Source organism: Aquarana catesbeiana, unplaced genomic scaffold, assembly GCF_042186555.1.
Source record: "Aquarana catesbeiana isolate 2022-GZ unplaced genomic scaffold, ASM4218655v1 unanchor226, whole genome shotgun sequence".
In the NCBI taxonomy this organism is placed as follows: Eukaryota; Metazoa; Chordata; class Amphibia; order Anura; family Ranidae; genus Aquarana; species Aquarana catesbeiana.
In genome coordinates this window covers 2,304,920-2,323,124 of record NW_027362653.1, presented here as the reverse complement: position 1 = coordinate 2,323,124, position 18,205 = coordinate 2,304,920, and the positions used below count along the sequence as shown (strand labels likewise).

Sequence of the window (18,205 nt, the reverse complement as noted above, 5' to 3'; positions counted from 1 at the left end):
TACCCTAGCTTGTCCATATACTACTCTAGCCTGTCCATATACTACCCTAGCCTGTCCATATACTACTCTAGCCTGTCCATATACTACCCTAGCCTGTCTAAATACTGCCCTAGCCCGCCCCTTAGAATTGAACATAATAGTTAGTATGTCATATAATTTTGCATATAGACAAGGTGCTGTTGCATGTAAATCTGACTTCCTGATAAATGACATTTTAGTTTTAATTATCATAGATTATAATGGATGTGGGGGCCTTTTGGTGGGCTTGCTTTTTATTTTTTTCTTGGACCCAGGTAGCACAATGTCTTGGGCCAAACCTGGAAGGGACATTTCCAAACTGAGCCGCAGACTATTCACTTCCCTCCCGGGATCTGGGCCGTTACATCACTTCCTGTCTATAGAGGGGAGAACTGTTTTTTCTATCAGAGAGCAGAGGATCTTGGAATCTGTAGTCCTGCTGCCAACCCTCTCTGTATTCTAGAGCCCCTTCTGAACTACGAATCCCAGAAGAGTTGAATCAATAAGGGAATATGGGGAATCCTGTATATATGACTGGATCTGGGGGGATCACTCTATTGGCCCGGAGACATCAGAGAGGACAGTGGGATGCTGCTGTTTTGCACTGACCCAGCCTGTGCTAGCGGCAGCCCATGCATGCATCTGCGCAGCTTCAATGTAGATCACCACGCTAAGTGTTCAAAGCTGCTCTATGGACCAGAGACTTACAGTTCTGCCCATCATCACCCATCAGGGTTGTCAGCGCCTCAACAGCCTGCAGCGTGATCACTGCTTCTCTGGCTGAGGGGTATAGGGCTGGGTTCACACTGGTTCGACACGACAGTTGTACCACTTTGGATCCCACTTTGCCCTGCGATTTGAAGTCCGACATGCGTCTGACTTCAATGAACAGGGATCCGACTTTGATCCCCGGCAACACCAGGCACTGTGTCTGGTATGAATCTTTAGGGGGAACTCAGTCTGGTATGGATTTTAATGGGAACCCCCATGCAGAAAAAATGGCTTGGGGGTCCCACCAAAATCCATACCAGACCCTTATCTGAGCACACAGCCTGGCTGGTCAGAAAAGGGGGTGGGGACGAGCAAGCACCCCCTCCTGAACCGGACCAGGCCACATGCCCTAAACATGGGGGGGGGTGGGTGCTTTGGGACAGGGGGGCCCCAAAGCACCTTGTCCCCTTGTTGTCTTCCTAACAGCCCTGGCCATTGGATGTCGGGTCTGCAGGCGGGGGGGCTTATCGGAATCTGGAAGCCCCCTTTAATAAGGGGGCCCCCAGATCCCGGCCCCCCACCACCCTATGTGAATAAGTATGGGGTACATTGTACCCCTACCCATTCACCTAAAAAAAAGTGTCAAAAATAAAACACATAACACATGCTTTTAAAGTAATTTATTAAGGCAGCTTCGTCTTCTCTTCCGACTTCTTCTTCCCTCTCCGGCTCCTCTGCCTCCTCTGCTGACGTCTTCTGTCTCTGCTGGTTCTTCTCCCCTCTCCGGGTCTTCTCTGCTGATGTCTTCTAGCCCTCTCCACTGTCTTCTCTCCCTCTATTCTTCCGATGTTGACTCGACTCTCTCTGCCACTCTAATGCTGGATGCGCGGTGTGCCAATACTTATATTGGCATGGGGCGAGTCACCGGAGGCACCACCCGTCATGCACCACCTGACACAGGAGCTACAAAGGGAAAGTTGAAGGAAACCCATATGTCTTATGCCGCTTACACATGACCAGTTTTGCCATCGGAATAAACTCCGAAGGTTTCTCTGACGGAACTCCGACGGAATTCCATTCAAGCGGTCTTGCCTACACACAGTCAAACCAAAGTCCAACCAAAGTCCAACCGTCCAGAACGAGGTGACGTACAACACGTACGACAGGACTAGAAAAAGGAAGTTCAATAGCCAGTAGCCAATAGCTTCCGTCTCGTACTTGCTTCAGAGCATGCGTCGTTTTTGGTCCGTCGGAACAGCATACAGACGAGCGCTTTTCCCGATAGGAATTGGTTCCATCGGAAATATTTAGAACATGTTCTATTTCTAGTTCCATCAGAATTTTCGGAAAAAAAAAGGCAGATGATTCCTACACTCGATCGGAATAGACGATGAAAAGCTTCCGTCGGTCTTTTTCTGTCGGACATTCCGCTCGTGTGTACGCGGCTTTACACCGCAAACACGGAAACAATCAGCTGACACAGGAAAAGATCCTCAGTTTGCTACACAGTGGCAGATGCTGCGAAAGCGCAATACCCCTGCGTGGGGTGAATGGTTCCGGTGAAAGCATTACCTATAGGGCACCTATAAGACGCACAGGACCTGTCACTTTTTATATTTTTGGCATTTCCTTATTACGGCATATGGACTATTTGTGCACACAGCATTTTTTAGCATAATTTGTCAATCATTATAAGAGTTTATCACCCAAAGGACAATAGTCTTTTTATGTATTTCATCAATGTTTTAAACACAGGCACTGTGGTTCACATATTCATGGTATTGTTTGCATATTGTTATTTTTTGCATGTTGATCTTATGAGTCACGCAGAGATTTTTCAAGCAGTGACACGCCAGATTGTTGAACCAGGACATAGGTCATTTGCATATTGGGATCGCGCTTTATATGTTTTTGCCTTTGTTTTCATATGAATCGCTCTGAGGCCATTTGAATAGTGGCATGTCAGATTGTTGCACCAGGACACAGGTTATTGATGTATTGGGCTTACACTTTATACTTTACATTTGTTCCCATCAGGGATATATTTTTTTTTTACTAATTTAGGGGTGTAAGACATTTTACCCTAGAACAGCACCACTTCTACCCTTCCTTCTTTACATAAAATGAAAACGAATAGTGCTCTCCGTTTTATAATGTTTATTTTAAAGTGGTGTTCCGGCCGAAATTATATTTTTAAATAAAAATACCCCTATAATACACAGGCTTAATGTATTCTAGTAAAGTTAGTCTGTAAACTAAGGTCTGTTTTGTTAGTTTATAGCAGTAGTTTGTTATTTTATAAAATTACAGCAGGCCGTGGCCATCTTAAGGGTGGGCATCTGAAGGCAGACTGTATTTCTTCCTGGATCTCATCCTTGCAGATCTCGCACATGCTCAGTGCAGCACAAGCAGTGTAATAGGTTTCAGGTCAGGTTTCCATAGCAACGGCAGTTTCAGAGGAAGTTGCCGCCCCTTCCCAGAAGGCATTGCAAACAGGAAATGATGCGATGGGCCGCGGCCAAGGAGGAGGAAGTGAAAAATGAATACAGCAGATATACAGTAAGTGCTGAGAAAAAAAAATTAAAAAATATCCAATTTGTTTACAGTGCACAGTTTAGTGAGGGATGCTGAAGAGTTGTAAAAGTGGGTGGAACTCCACTTTAAGAGATAAAAAATATAAAAGATACACTCACATTAAAAGGTGTACAAAACCTGTGCACAAGGATAAAAACAAGTCCACATAGGTTGGACTTGATGGACTTTTTTCAACCTCACCTACTATGTAACTCACCCAGAGCCTTCCTCAGAGCTTGGTGGGGATAACAAATTGTAAACAGAGCACTACTAGTTTTAATTTTACCTTTAGAGAAGATATCTGTGCCCATCTGTGGGGTGGAGGAGAAGGAGTGGTGCTATTGCAGCCATCCTTTAAAGCGGAGGTCCACCCTAAAATTTAAATTTAAATTTTTTTCTTTTTGTTTGTCTGATGTTTTGGTTATGATAGTTTGTATAATGTAATTGTAAGATGTTTTTGATGGTATGGCTATATGTATGTACAACTGTTTGTAAAAACTTAATAAAATTGAGATTGAAATAAAATTAAAAATTAAAATTAACAATAACATTCTACAAAAAATATTTTAAAAAAACCTTTGAAAAAAAAATATTTTTTTTTTACTTACCAGAAACCCCTGTTGCTAGACAGTCTTCCTAATCTGCCTCTTCCTATTCCGTGGCGCTGTTCCTTCACTTCCTCCTCTTCGGCAAGCTGGCCCGTTGTCTTCTGGGACATGTGTGTGTCCCAGAAAACTACAGGGCCACTCCCAAAGCACCGCGTGACTCACGCATGCGCAGCAGGAAATGGGCAGTGAAGCCGCAAGGCCTAAGTTAGGATGGCGGCGCCGGCACCCGATCTGATGGACGGATCGGCCTCGGGGGGGGGGGGGGCGACATCGTGGGCTCACTGGACAGGTAAGTGCCCTTATTAAAAGTCAGCAGCTACAGTGTTTGTAGTTGCATCTTGAATTAGAATATCACTGTTTTATGCACTACAGCACTTTATGATTCACATTTGTGGCACTATAATTTTATGAATTATCTATTTATTATATCCTACTGTGTGGCACTATATTTATATATTTGATTTATTTGCATGTTTTCATATAGTATAATAATTTACATTAATATATATTCACAGCAGTGTGTGCCATATATCACAATATAATTTACAGATAAAATATATTTCATTTATTTTAATTTGCGAAGATTTTGGGTGAGATAGCGCAGCACATTCATTTAATTTCATTGGCTTCACACGGTATATGAGATGTGATTAGTGCTAGCAGCTGTCACTTTTACTTTTATTTGTTGATCACCTTTTTATTTCATTCAATTCGATTTTTTTTTAATATTTGCACTAGGTAGATGGCAAGATTCTCACAATCCATGCAAATAGATAAGCCAGGGGCACCATGTTTTATCAAAAAGGGATTGTATGTCACATAGAACACTCACTATCTTTTCGTACAGCACGATCCATGTAAGTGTACATGTCATTAAAGAGAAAGTAAACCCTCTCTTTAAAAAAAAAACACCCTGTAGGACAAAGGCATAATGAGCTAGTATGCATAGCATACTAGCTCATTATGAATTACTTACCTGAGATCGAAGCCCCCGAAGCGACCCTCGTTCACCTCCTCCGTCGCTGACATGTTGACTCGGCGTGTCTTCCGGGTATCGCTGCTCCAGCGCTGTGACTGGCTGCAGCAGCGATGACTTCACTCCCGCGCATGTGCGCTGGTGCCGCCACTAACGGCATGATCGCCGTTAGAAACGACACGCTCAGTGCACCTGCGCCCAATGTCTATGGCGCATGCGCCATAGACATCGGTGCTGCTATTTCTGCAAATATCCCCTAAACCCTGATGAGGGCTTTATGTCCTCCTTTTCCCCCTGCAAAGTAAAAGCATAATAGGCTAGTAGGCATCGCTACTAGTCCATTACGTGGTACTTACCTGCAAACGAAGCCCGCATTGTCACCGCTGGTGGGCGCATCCATCTTCACCCCTATTCCTTCCAGGGCCGCGGACTCCAGCTCTGTGACTGGCCGGAGTCGAGTGATGTCACTCACGGCACTTGCACGGAGGGCGGTTTCTTCAACGCATGCGCCAATGACTCCCAACCATAACCACCAGCGCATGCACCATAACTCCCAACATTTTGAGATGGGAATGAGGGACACCTACTAATAAACGTATGTAGGCATAGGACACGCCCCCTGTCACACCTCCTTAAAGAAAAATTAACCAAAGAGAGGTTAATTAACCGCTTGATATCCGTGCTATAGCCGAATGATGGCTACAGCGCGGACCTGAATTCCCGGGAGGCCGTCATATGATGGCCTCCCCTGTGCACGTGCCCCGCGCACGCCCTGCAGGGCGCACGTGGAGCGCGATGTGATCACCGAGTGACTGAGACTCGGGTGATGACCAATCCAAGTAAGGAGCCGGTCCCGGCCCCTTACCATGTGATCAGCTGTCAGCCAATGACAGCTGATCACATGATCAAAACAAAAGCTCTGTGATCGTTTTTTTTTTTTTCTCCTCGCGCTGACAGCAACAGCATCAGCAAGGGACATCGGTCCCGAAGAGGAGGAGGCAATAATGCCTCAATTGTGCCACCAGTACCCCCTGCCTGCCACCTGACATTGCCACATCACAGTGCCCACCAGTGCCACGTATCAATGCCCATGAGTGCCACCTATTAATGCCTACAAGTGCCACCTATCAATGCCCACCATTGCCACCTAACAATGCCCACCGGTGGTGCCAATCAGTGCCACCTAGCAGTGTTGCAGATCAATGTACCAGATCAGTGCCCATTATTGCCACCAATCAGTGCCCATCACTGCCACCCATCAGTGCCCATCACTGCCACCTATCAGTGCCCATTGGTGCCGCCTCATCAGCGTAGATCAATGAAGGAGAAAAATTACCCTTTTAAAATTTTATAACAAAATATAAAAAAAAAAAAAAAAATTTTAAATTCGGTCTTATTAAATTTTTTTAACAAAAAATAAAAACCGCAGAGGTGATCAAATACCACCAAAAGAAAACTCTATTTGTGGGGAAAAAATGATAAAAATGTCATTTGGGTACAGTGTTGCATGACCGCGCAATTGTCATTCAAAGTGCGTCACTGCTGAAAGCTGAAAATTGGTCTGGATAGGAGGGGGGTTTAGGTGCCCTGTGGTTAAATACACAAGGGCTTTTTTTTTTACCACTACTATTCCTTTATATTGGCTTTTAAATGTACAAATGCAGCAATTAAGAAATTGGAAGAAAGGTTTAGCACTGGGAAACACTTTTTGAAAGATAAAAAGTGCATTTTATATAGAGCTATATAGATCAGACCAAAATGAGGGACAAATGGGGGGGGAAGAGGGACAGAGGGACGTTGTTCCAAATCAGGGACAGTCCCTCGGAATCAGGGACAGTTGATTTCTAAATTGTAAATTCCAAAATCCAATATAAAGGAATATTAGTGGTAAAAAAAGCACTTGTGGATTTAACCAATCTTGTTTTTTTGTACAATTCTCCTTTAAGGGGGCATGGCAAGGGGTGTGTCCTATGCCTGCATACTTTTGCTGATAGGTGTCCTTCATTCCCATCTCAAAAAGTTGGGAGGTAGGAATATACAGTACATACAGCACAAGGCCCATTGTCTTGCCGAGAAAGTTCCCTCGGGGGATAAGTTCCCCCCTGTACTGCGCAAGCGCTGCGCTTGCGCAGTACGAATGACCAGGAGCCGCCGAAAACAGCCGAAGATGAAAATCTTCAATCAGCTGTACACGCCGCCTGCGCCCTAGGTCCAGGCTGAAGCCCCTCCATCCAAGTGGACCTAGAGGGGGAATAAAAAAGTGCCGAGCGCAGCGAGGCCGTGCCCGAAGCGTGGCGAGCGAAGCGAGCCCGCGAGGGGCCCCCTCACAGGCGCCGTGTACAGCTGATTTGTTCTGTATTTAGCTTCGGCTATTTCCGCCAGTTCCTACTGCGCAGGCGCTGCGCCTGCGCAGTAGGTGGGGGTCCTTATCCGCCGAGAGGAACTTTCTCGGCAGAACACCAGCCGTGTTCACTCTATGAGACTTTTTTTGGAGCTGCAGTTCCTCTGTGGTCCACCAGATGGTGATCGCACTTCTACCTAGTATGGAAGTCTCTATGGAATACAGACAGGAAGTGATGTCAGGTACAGACAGGAAGTTCTGGGTGAGAGGTGAGTCGGGAGGAAGTAGAGAGAAGACATTGCTGGAAGTGGCAGCAGAGGAGGTAATAAGATCTTATATTCTATTTACACCCAGTAACCCCCCCCCGTCATGTCCGTCCTCTTCCTCCATAGTCACTGTGATGTCTTTTATCTCCAGCATTAACCCCTTCAGGGGCAGAACATTTTCCCGCTTTTGACGGGGTCAAAACTTTTTGGAAATGTTTCACCTTTCCCACCAATGATCTTCTCACTAGGGTTGTCACCTTTAGTTCAAGTGGAGGGGGGGGGTGCTTAAATGGTCATGGTTAAAAAAAAACAAATGCATTCTTGTACCCATTTGTTATGCTTAGATTGCTGCGCCACATATAGGAGTCTCACAGACATGTATAAACCTCAGCACAATCATTAAAAAAAACGTTTCTATTACATATCATTTTCCGTACACTGAAAATAGTTAAAGAGCTGACACTTTAAGCAGAAAACCTTTCTTCAAATAGTCATGGACCACTTGGCAACCAGCAACTGTGGAGCCAATGACATTTTTGGTGAAGTATATAATGTACAATACAATGTATATACTGCAGGACTGTGTTAAGCTGGCCATAGACAGTTTTCCGTGGGCTGAATGAAAAAAAAAACTAAGACCATTCTGCCCCTCAGTACGGCCCCTCCCCAGACCATTCTGCCCCTCAGTACGGCCCCTCCCCAGGCCATTCTGCCCCTCAGTACGGCCCCTCCCCAGACCATTCTGCCCCTCAGTACGGCCCCTCCCCAGACCATTCTGCCCCTCAGTACGGCCCCTCCCCAGGCCATTCTGCCCCTCAGTACGGCCCCTCCCCAGACCATTCTGCCCCTCAGTACGGGCCCTCCCCAGACCATTCTGCCCCTCAGTACGGCCCCTCCCCAGGCCATTCTGCCCCTCAGTACGGCCCCTCCCCAGACCATTCTGCCCCTCAGTACGGCCCACCCCAGGCCATTCTGCCCCTCAGTATGGCCCCCCAAGGCCATTCTGCCCCTCAGTACGGCCCCTCCCCAGACCATTCTGCCCCTCAGTACGGGCCCTCCCCAGACCATTCTGCCCCTCAGTACGGCCCACCCCAGGCCATTCTGCCCCTCAGTATGGCCCCCCAAGGCCATTCTGCCCCTCAGTACGGCCCCTCCCCAGGCCATTCTGCCCCTCAGTATGGCCCCCCAAGGCCATTCTGCCCCTCAGTACGGCCCCCCCCCAGGCCATTTTGCCCCTCAGTACGGCCCCTCCCCAGGCCATTCTGCCCCTCAGTACGGCCCCTCCCCAGACCATTCTGCCCCTCAGTACGGCCCTCCCCAGACCATTCTGCCCCTCAGTACGGCCCTCCCCAGACCATTCTGCCCCTCAGTACGGCCCTCCCCAGACCATTCTGCCCCTCAGTACGGCCCTCCCCAGACCATTCTGCCCCTCAGTACGGCCCCTCCCCAGACCATTCTGCCCCTCAGTACGGCCCCTCCCCAGACCATTCTGCCCCTCAGTACGGCCCTCCCCAGACCATTCTGCCCCTCAGTACGGCCCCTCCCCAGACCATTCTGCCCCTCAGTACGGCCCACCCCAGGCCATTCTGCCCCTCAGTATGGCCCCCCAAGGCCATTCTGCCCCTCAGTACGGCCCCTCCCCAGACCATTCTGCCCCTCAGTACGGCCCACCCCAGGCCATTCTGCCCCTCAGTATGGCCCCCCAAGGCCATTCTGCCCCTCAGTACGGCCCCTCCCCAGACCATTCTGCCCCTCAGTTCGGCCCCTCCCCAGACCATTCTGCCCCTCAGTATGGCCCTCCCCAGGCCATTCTGCCCCTCAGTACGGCCCCTCCCCAGGCCATTCTGCCCCTCAGTATGGCCCCCCAAGGCCATTCTGCCCCTCAGTACGGCCCCTCCCCAGGCCATTCTGCCCCTCAGTATGGCCCCTCCCCAGGCCATTCTGCCCCTCAGTATGGCCCCTCCCCAGGCCATTCTGCCCCTCAGTATGGCCCCCCAAGGCCATTCTGCCCCTCAGTACGGCCCCCCCCAGGCCATTTTGCCCCTCAGTACGGGCCCTCCCCAGACCATTCTGCCCCTCAGTACGGGCCCTCCCCAGACCATTCTGCCCCTCAGTATGGCCCCTCCCCAGGCCATTCTGCCCCTCAGTATGGCCCCTCCCCAGGCCATTCTGCCCCTCAGTATGGCCCCCCAAGGCCATTCTGCCCCTCAGTACGGCCCTCCCCAGACCATTCTGCCCCTCAGTACGGCCCCTCCCCAGACCATTCTGCCCCTCAGTACGGCCCTCCCCAGACCATTCTGCCCCTCAGTACGGCCCCTCCCCAGACCATTCTGCCCCTCAGTACGGCCCACCCCAGGCCATTCTGCCCCTCAGTATGGCCCCCCAAGGCCATTCTGCCCCTCAGTACGGCCCCTCCCCAGGCCATTCTGCCCCTCAGTATGGCCCCTCCCCAGGCCATTCTGCCCCTCAGTATGGCCCCCCAAGGCCATTCTGCCCCTCTGTACGGCCCCCCCCAGGCCATTTTGCCCCTCAGTACGGCCCCTCCCCAGGCCATTCTGCCCCTCAGTACGGCCCCTCCCCAGACCATTCTGCCCCTCAGTTCGGCCCCTCCCCAGACCATTCTGCCCCTCAGTATGGCCCTCCCCAGGCCATTCTGCCCCTCAGTACGGCCCCTCCCCAGGCCATTCTGCCCCTCAGTATGGCCCCTCCCCAGGCCATTCTGCCCCTCAGTATGGCCCCCCAAGGCCATTCTGCCCCTCAGTACGGCCCCCCCCAGGCCATTCTGCCCCTCAGTACGGGCCCTCCCCAGACCATTCTGCCCCTCAGTACGGGCCCTCCCCAGACCATTCTGCCCCTCAGTATGGCCCCTCCCCAGGCCATTCTGCCCCTCAGTACGGCCCCTCCCCAGACCATTCTGCCCCTCAGTACGGCCCACCCCAGGCCATTCTGCCCCTCAGTATGGCCCCCCAAGGCCATTCTGCCCCTCAGTACGGCCCCTCCCCAGGCCATTCTGCCCCTCAGTATGGCCCCCCAAGGCCATTCTGCCCCTCAGTACGGCCCCCCCCAGGCCATTTTGCCCCTCAGTACGGCCCCTCCCCAGGCCATTCTGCCCCTCAGTACGGCCCCTCCCCAGACCATTCTGCCCCTCAGTTCGGGCCCTCCCCAGACCATTCTGCCCCTCAGTACGGCCCTCCCCAGACCATTCTGCCCCTCAGTACGGCCCTCCCCAGACCATTCTGCCCCTCAGTACGGCCCTCCCCAGACCATTCTGCCCCTCAGTACGGCCCCTCCCCAGACCATTCTGCCCCTCAGTACGGCCCCTCCCCAGACCATTCTGCCCCTCAGTACGGCCCTCCCCAGACCATTCTGCCCCTCAGTACGGCCCCTCCCCAGACCATTCTGCCCCTCAGTACGGCCCACCCCAGGCCATTCTGCCCCTCAGTATGGCCCCCCAAGGCCATTCTGCCCCTCAGTACGGCCCCTCCCCAGACCATTCTGCCCCTCAGTACGGCCCACCCCAGGCCATTCTGCCCCTCAGTATGGCCCCCCAAGGCCATTCTGCCCCTCAGTACGGCCCCTCCCCAGACCATTCTGCCCCTCAGTTCGGCCCCTCCCCAGACCATTCTGCCCCTCAGTATGGCCCTCCCCAGGCCATTCTGCCCCTCAGTACGGCCCCTCCCCAGGCCATTCTGCCCCTCAGTATGGCCCCCCAAGGCCATTCTGCCCCTCAGTACGGCCCCTCCCCAGGCCATTCTGCCCCTCAGTATGGCCCCTCCCCAGGCCATTCTGCCCCTCAGTATGGCCCCTCCCCAGGCCATTCTGCCCCTCAGTATGGCCCCTCCCCAGGCCATTCTGCCCCTCAGTATGGCCCCCCAAGGCCATTCTGCCCCTCAGTACGGCCCCCCCCAGGCCATTTTGCCCCTCAGTACGGGCCCTCCCCAGACCATTCTGCCCCTCAGTACGGGCCCTCCCCAGACCATTCTGCCCCTCAGTATGGCCCCTCCCCAGGCCATTCTGCCCCTCAGTATGGCCCCTCCCCAGGCCATTCTGCCCCTCAGTATGGCCCCCCAAGGCCATTCTGCCCCTCAGTACGGCCCTCCCCAGACCATTCTGCCCCTCAGTACGGCCCCTCCCCAGACCATTCTGCCCCTCAGTACGGCCCTCCCCAGACCATTCTGCCCCTCAGTACGGCCCCTCCCCAGACCATTCTGCCCCTCAGTACGGCCCACCCCAGGCCATTCTGCCCCTCAGTATGGCCCCCCAAGGCCATTCTGCCCCTCAGTACGGCCCCTCCCCAGGCCATTCTGCCCCTCAGTATGGCCCCTCCCCAGGCCATTCTGCCCCTCAGTATGGCCCCCCAAGGCCATTCTGCCCCTCAGTACGGCCCCCCCCCCAGGCCATTTTGCCCCTCAGTACGGCCCCTCCCCAGGCCATTCTGCCCCTCAGTACGGCCCCTCCCCAGACCATTCTGCCCCTCAGTTCGGCCCCTCCCCAGACCATTCTGCCCCTCAGTATGGCCCTCCCCAGGCCATTCTGCCCCTCAGTACGGCCCCTCCCCAGGCCATTCTGCCCCTCAGTATGGCCCCCCAAGGCCATTCTGCCCCTCAGTACGGCCCCTCCCCAGGCCATTCTGCCCCTCAGTATGGCCCCTCCCCAGGCCATTCTGCCCCTCAGTATGGCCCCTCCCCAGGCCATTCTGCCCCTCAGTATGGCCCCCCAAGGCCATTCTGCCCCTCAGTACGGCCCCCCCCAGGCCATTCTGCCCCTCAGTACGGGCCCTCCCCAGACCATTCTGCCCCTCAGTACGGGCCCTCCCCAGACCATTCTGCCCCTCAGTATGGCCCCTCCCCAGGCCATTCTGCCCCTCAGTACGGCCCCTCCCCAGACCATTCTGCCCCTCAGTACGGCCCACCCCAGGCCATTCTGCCCCTCAGTATGGCCCCCCAAGGCCATTCTGCCCCTCAGTACGGCCCCTCCCCAGGCCATTCTGCCCCTCAGTATGGCCCCCCAAGGCCATTCTGCCCCTCAGTACGGCCCCCCCCAGGGCATTTTGCCCCTCAGTACGGCCCCTCCCCAGACCATTCTGCCCCTCAGTTCGGCCCCTCCCCAGACCATTCTGCCCCTCAGTATGGCCCTCCCCAGGCCATTCTGCCCCTCAGTACGGCCCCTCCCCAGGCCATTCTGCCCCTCAGTATGGCCCCCCAAGGCCATTCTGCCCCTCAGTACGGCCCCTCCCCAGGCCATTCTGCCCCTCAGTATGGCCCCTCCCCAGGCCATTCTGCCCCTCAGTATGGCCCCTCCCCAGGCCATTCTGCCCCTCAGTATGGCCCCTCCCCAGGCCATTCTGCCCCTCAGTATGGCCCCTCAAGGCCATTCTGCCCCTCAGTACGGCCCCCCCCAGGCCATTTTGCCCCTCAGTACGGGCCCTCCCCAGACCATTCTGCCCCTCAGTACGGGCCCTCCCCAGACCATTCTGCCCCTCAGTATGGCCCCTCCCCAGGCCATTCTGCCCCTCAGTATGGCCCCTCCCCAGGCCATTCTGCCCCTCAGTATGGCCCCCCAAGGCCATTCTGCCCCTCAGTACGGCCCTCCCCAGACCATTCTGCCCCTCAGTACGGCCCCTCCCCAGACCATTCTGCCCCTCAGTACGGCCCTCCCCAGACCATTCTGCCCCTCAGTACGGCCCCTCCCCAGACCATTCTGCCCCTCAGTACGGCCCACCCCAGGCCATTCTGCCCCTCAGTATGGCCCCCCAAGGCCATTCTGCCCCTCAGTACGGCCCCTCCCCAGGCCATTCTGCCCCTCAGTATGGCCCCTCCCCAGGCCATTCTGCCCCTCAGTATGGCCCCCCAAGGCCATTCTGCCCCTCAGTACGGCCCCCCCCCAGGCCATTTTGCCCCTCAGTACGGCCCCTCCCCAGGCCATTCTGCCCCTCAGTACGGCCCCTCCCCAGACCATTCTGCCCCTCAGTTCGGCCCCTCCCCAGACCATTCTGCCCCTCAGTATGGCCCTCCCCAGGCCATTCTGCCCCTCAGTACGGCCCCTCCCCAGGCCATTCTGCCCCTCAGTATGGCCCCCCAAGGCCATTCTGCCCCTCAGTACGGCCCCTCCCCAGGCCATTCTGCCCCTCAGTATGGCCCCTCCCCAGGCCATTCTGCCCCTCAGTATGGCCCCTCCCCAGGCCATTCTGCCCCTCAGTATGGCCCCCCAAGGCCATTCTGCCCCTCAGTACGGCCCCCCCCAGGCCATTCTGCCCCTCAGTACGGGCCCTCCCCAGACCATTCTGCCCCTCAGTACGGGCCCTCCCCAGACCATTCTGCCCCTCAGTATGGCCCCTCCCCAGGCCATTCTGCCCCTCAGTATGGCCCCTCCCCAGGCCATTCTGCCCCTCAGTATGGCCCCCCAAGGCCATTCTGCCCCTCAGTACGGCCCCCCCCAGGCCATTCTGCCCCTCAGTACGGGCCCTCCCCAGACCATTCTGCCCCTCAGTACGGCCCACCCCAGGCCATTCTGCCCCTCAGTATGGCCCCCCAAGGCCATTCTGCCCCTCAGTATGGCCCCCCAAGGCCATTCTGCTCCTCAGTACGGCCCCTCCCCAGGCCATTCAGCCCCTCAGTACGCGCCCCCCCAGGCCATTCTGCCCCTCAGTATGGCCCCTCCCCAGGCCATTCTGCTCCTCAGTACGGCCCCCCCAGACCATTCTGCCCTTCAGTACGGCCCCCCCCAGGCCATTCTGCCCCTCAGTACGGCCCCCCCCAGGCCATTCTGCCCCTCAGTACGGCCCCCCCCAGGCCATTCTGCCCTTCAGTACCCCCCCCAGGCCATTCTGCCCTTCAGTAAGACCCCCTCTCCAGGCCATTCTGCCCCTCAGTATGGCCCCCCAGGCCATTCTGTCCCTCAGTATGACCCCTCAGGTCATTCTGCCCCCAAGTTAGGCCCCCAAGGTCAGTCTGCCCCCCAGTACAATCCATTTTCCCCCCAGCCATTGTCTGGGCTGATGACACCAGAGAACCAGCCCTGTAATAGAGAAGTCAGGGGGGCCCTCTCTGTACACCGCTCACACCCATGACATTACACAAGTGTTCTTTCCAGGCACAGTCAGCCTGCTGACCTTTCTTATCCTCCGAGCTAAATTAGCAGGGTTAGCCACCTTCCTTCCCCGACCATATCATCCTTCCCCCATAGCCAAGGCCTGGCATCTCTTAGGCCCCCAGTGTAAGCGCCGCATGGTGTCAGTCAGCTGGTGGCCTGCTCCTCTCACTCACTATATGTTGGTGCTCAGCGGCGCTATCCTGGACTCTCTGCGGCAGTGATTTCGCTCATGTGCAATGAAGCTGTAGTGTGGAGGGGGAAAGCAGGGTGGGCATAGGCAATGAGTCACAGCTAGGACTGAGGAGGAGGAGAGGGGGCTGGAGGACTTTACAACCACACACACAGACCGTCACTTTGCCCCCCCCCCCGCACTTTTATTAAGTGTTTGTCCAAGTTATCAAACACCATTCTACTGCCTGGGAGGACTCGGAGCTCTGGGCACCCTTTTATAATATGTCCAGGTTTTGAGTGGGTTGAAACTTGAGCACAATTCAAAAGCCAGGCTGTCTGCATGAATCCTGGACAGGTGGCAGCCCTACTTACCACCTCATCAGTCTATACTAATGGATTATACAACTTTTATTAGTGGCGGGGAATGGGGGTTTATTTAGGGGGATTGGAATATGTATGTCTTTATTTTATAAGATTCAAATAGAAGGAAAAAGGGAATCATTTCATTTTTAGTAAATGTCCTGAAAACGAATGTCTCCATAATGATCCCAGTCTCAGATATTCATCCTAAAATGTGATCAGTAAAGTCTCCGGAGTACATGGAGATCACAGGAATATGATGTGTCCTGGCAAAGCCCAAAGAAGAGAATCCTATTACATCACACTGACCTCACAGCTCCTCCTCTCAATGTCCCTCCAACAAGAATCAGAGAGCCCTATGACATCACACTGACCTCACAGCTCCTCCTCCAAAAGCTATTATCTCTTTTTTCCAATGCACTTGGAATCTGGATGGACTCTTGGCATTCTAACTTGAAAAGCAGGACTGTTGGTCCTGCGTTGTAAATAATGGTGTAAGAATGCTTGCAACAAGCTTTTAACCTACAGAGTGGGGGACCCTGTGTAAGCAAATCATTCCTCAGCCTAAAGTGGGGCTTTAATAAAACACAGACCAAATAGAGAGGTGAGGAGGACTCTGGGAGGTCACATGACATCACTCTTATCTCTATTAAAAGGATGCAGACCTGATCAGAGAAGTGAGGAGGATTCTGGGAATGTCATTTGATTTTACTATTTGTGTTCAATTATAGAATTTTCCTCCTGTGAAGTCTGGAGATCATATGACCATCACATTGCCTCCACCTCCCTCCCTGATAGAATAGAGAAATACTAAGAAGATTCTAGAAGTCACCAGAGAGATCATGGAGGAGAGGTGAGCAGTGCTGGGAATTCTGGGATATTATCCAGTAACAGACAAGGGATGTGTCTGGATGGTGACTGTATCATTGTGTGTGTCAGGTTCCTATAAGGTGTCAGGATGTCACTGTCTATTTCTCCATGGAGGAGTGGGAGTATTTAGAAGGACACAAGGATCTCTACAAGGACGTCATGATGGACAATCAGCCGCCCCTCACATCACCGGGTAAGAGGAGACTTTATTGTAAAGGAGAGAGCAGTACGGAGGATCCACCTAGATCCCCCATCATCTGATAAACACATAGAAACAATGTATTCAGTCAGTGTGTGTGTTTCCTACAGATGGATCCAGTAATGGGAACCCCCCAGAGAGATGTCCCCATCTGTATTCCCGGGATTCCACACAGGAAGATCACACCATCCCTCACCATCATCAGGTAGATGAGGAACAATCACTGATAGTATCATTAGGATCTGTACATTATCTGCATTGTTACAATTGATGTCATTTTTATTAAATATTCAGAGTGGAAACCTGAGAGATTCTAAAGTTGAAGTTAAAGAAGAGCTAAAAGAGGAGGAGGATGAGGATGAGGTGAAGGAGCAATCAACGTTTCCTAAAGGACATAAAGATCTGTACCCAGACACCATGGTGGAGTCATCAAGCTACAGAAACCCCCCAGAGAGATGTCCTCATCCTCTGTATTCCCGGGATTCCACACAGGAAGGTCACACCATCCCTCACCATCATCAGGTAGATGACTGACAATTATTGGTAGTTCTGATTTATACCCAGCATGTTTTTACAATAAATGTTTTATTTTATATTCAGAGTGGTATCCTCGGGAATGATAATATTGATGTTAAAGAAGAGGATGAGGAGTATGGAGTGATGGAGGAGTTATCAGAAGGACACAAGGATATGATTGAGCCACCTAATACCAGAAACTCACCAGAGAGATGTCCCCGTCCTCTGTATTCCCGGGATTCCACACAGGAAGGTCACACCATCTCTCAGTGTTACAAGGTTAGTGGGATGGATCATCTAGAACATGGGTAGGCAACCTCGGCACTCCAGCAGTGGTGAAACTACAAATCCCATCATGCCTCTGCCTCTAGGAGTCATGCCTGCGATTGTCATAGTCTTGCAATGTTTAATGGGACTTGTAGTTTCAAAACAGCTGGAGGGCCGAGGTTGCCTACCCCTGATCTAGAACGTGGACTCGTGGAGACGATGTGTGGATTTATTTTTTTATGTAATAGCACAATATTAAAGCTTATACTTTACAGATGATATTCACTTTCATTTTCTTGATTTAGAGTGGAGATCCAATCGATATAGAATTTGAGGTTAAAGCAGAAGAAGAAGAGCGGTATGTGAGGGATGATCAGCAGTCTATGGAGGAGGATGGAATAACAGGGACATTTATAGAGGAGGACACTCCTACAGAGATCAGCACAGGTGGGTCATTAGCACTAAATACATTCCTCCACCCATACTGCTCACTGATTGGTCCAGAGTAGGGCAAGGACTGGGTGATATCAGCCTGTAATCCCCTGGTCACTTTCCTGAGCTGTGTTCCCCGTCCTGTATTCCTGTATTTCTCTCGGATAATCTTCCTTCTCTGTGCTGGAGACACAATTTATGTATCTAGACTGGATTTATGGAGATTCTGGGGTTCAATTGGCAGCAAAATGTAGATTTTCAACGTTGGCGTTAAACAACCTGGGCACCTGGAAAATGTGATTTGGGTCTTCTTCCCAATCCCCAGGTCTAGTAAGATCTCTGACAAAACAGTGCAGTCTCAGGAGATGGGAAGCAGCGGTGTGGGACCTCTGCAACTTGCCTCATGTAAGCTTCCACTGATTACTGAATACCAATATCCTGACCCCTGCACTATATAATGTATATTGCATATTATGTTGTCCTAACCCCTGCACTATATACTGTATATTATACATTACATATTCCTGACCCTGCATTATTTACTCTGTTGTACATTACATCATTCTGATACTATATAGTTCTATCTGTTGTATCCTATACAATATGTTGTACATTACATAGTCCTGCCCTCTACCCTCTACTATATATAAACATAATATGTATTCTCTTTTGTTACGCCCATTTTCTACCAGCTGGACATTTTATATCTGATGATTTGATTGGAGCACAGACTTTTACATGTTGATAATGTAGCACTACACCCGTAGGAGCTGCTCAAGTATTACCCAGATAATCCTCACTTCT

General features: G+C 52.5%; 2 protein-coding genes across 5 annotated transcripts in view; one reads left to right on the top strand and one right to left on the bottom strand.

Annotated features, from left to right (window-relative positions):
- LOC141121593 (uncharacterized) overlaps positions 1 to 18,205 on the bottom strand; it is a 243,927-nt gene that overhangs the window by 27,638 nt on the left and 198,084 nt on the right. The gene's annotated exons all lie outside the window — the stretch shown is intronic.
- LOC141121586 (uncharacterized) overlaps positions 1 to 18,205 on the top strand; it is a 190,165-nt gene that overhangs the window by 169,266 nt on the left and 2,694 nt on the right. Inside the window, exons 1-7 of one of the 2 annotated variants that reach the window (XM_073611221.1) lie at positions 7,469 to 7,550; positions 15,849 to 15,970; positions 16,057 to 16,180; positions 16,297 to 16,391; positions 16,481 to 16,708; positions 16,787 to 16,981; positions 17,275 to 17,416. In XM_073611221.1, the coding sequence (XP_073467322.1) occupies positions 16,096 to 16,180; positions 16,297 to 16,391; positions 16,481 to 16,708; positions 16,787 to 16,981; positions 17,275 to 17,416 (745 nt within the window). In that variant the 5' untranslated portion in view covers positions 7,469 to 7,550; positions 15,849 to 15,970; positions 16,057 to 16,095. Of the gene's footprint in view, positions 1 to 7,468; positions 7,551 to 15,848; positions 15,971 to 16,056; positions 16,181 to 16,296; positions 16,392 to 16,480; positions 16,709 to 16,786; positions 16,982 to 17,274; positions 17,417 to 18,205 lie in introns of those variants that run through there. The other variant, XM_073611222.1, reaches the window with a different exon arrangement.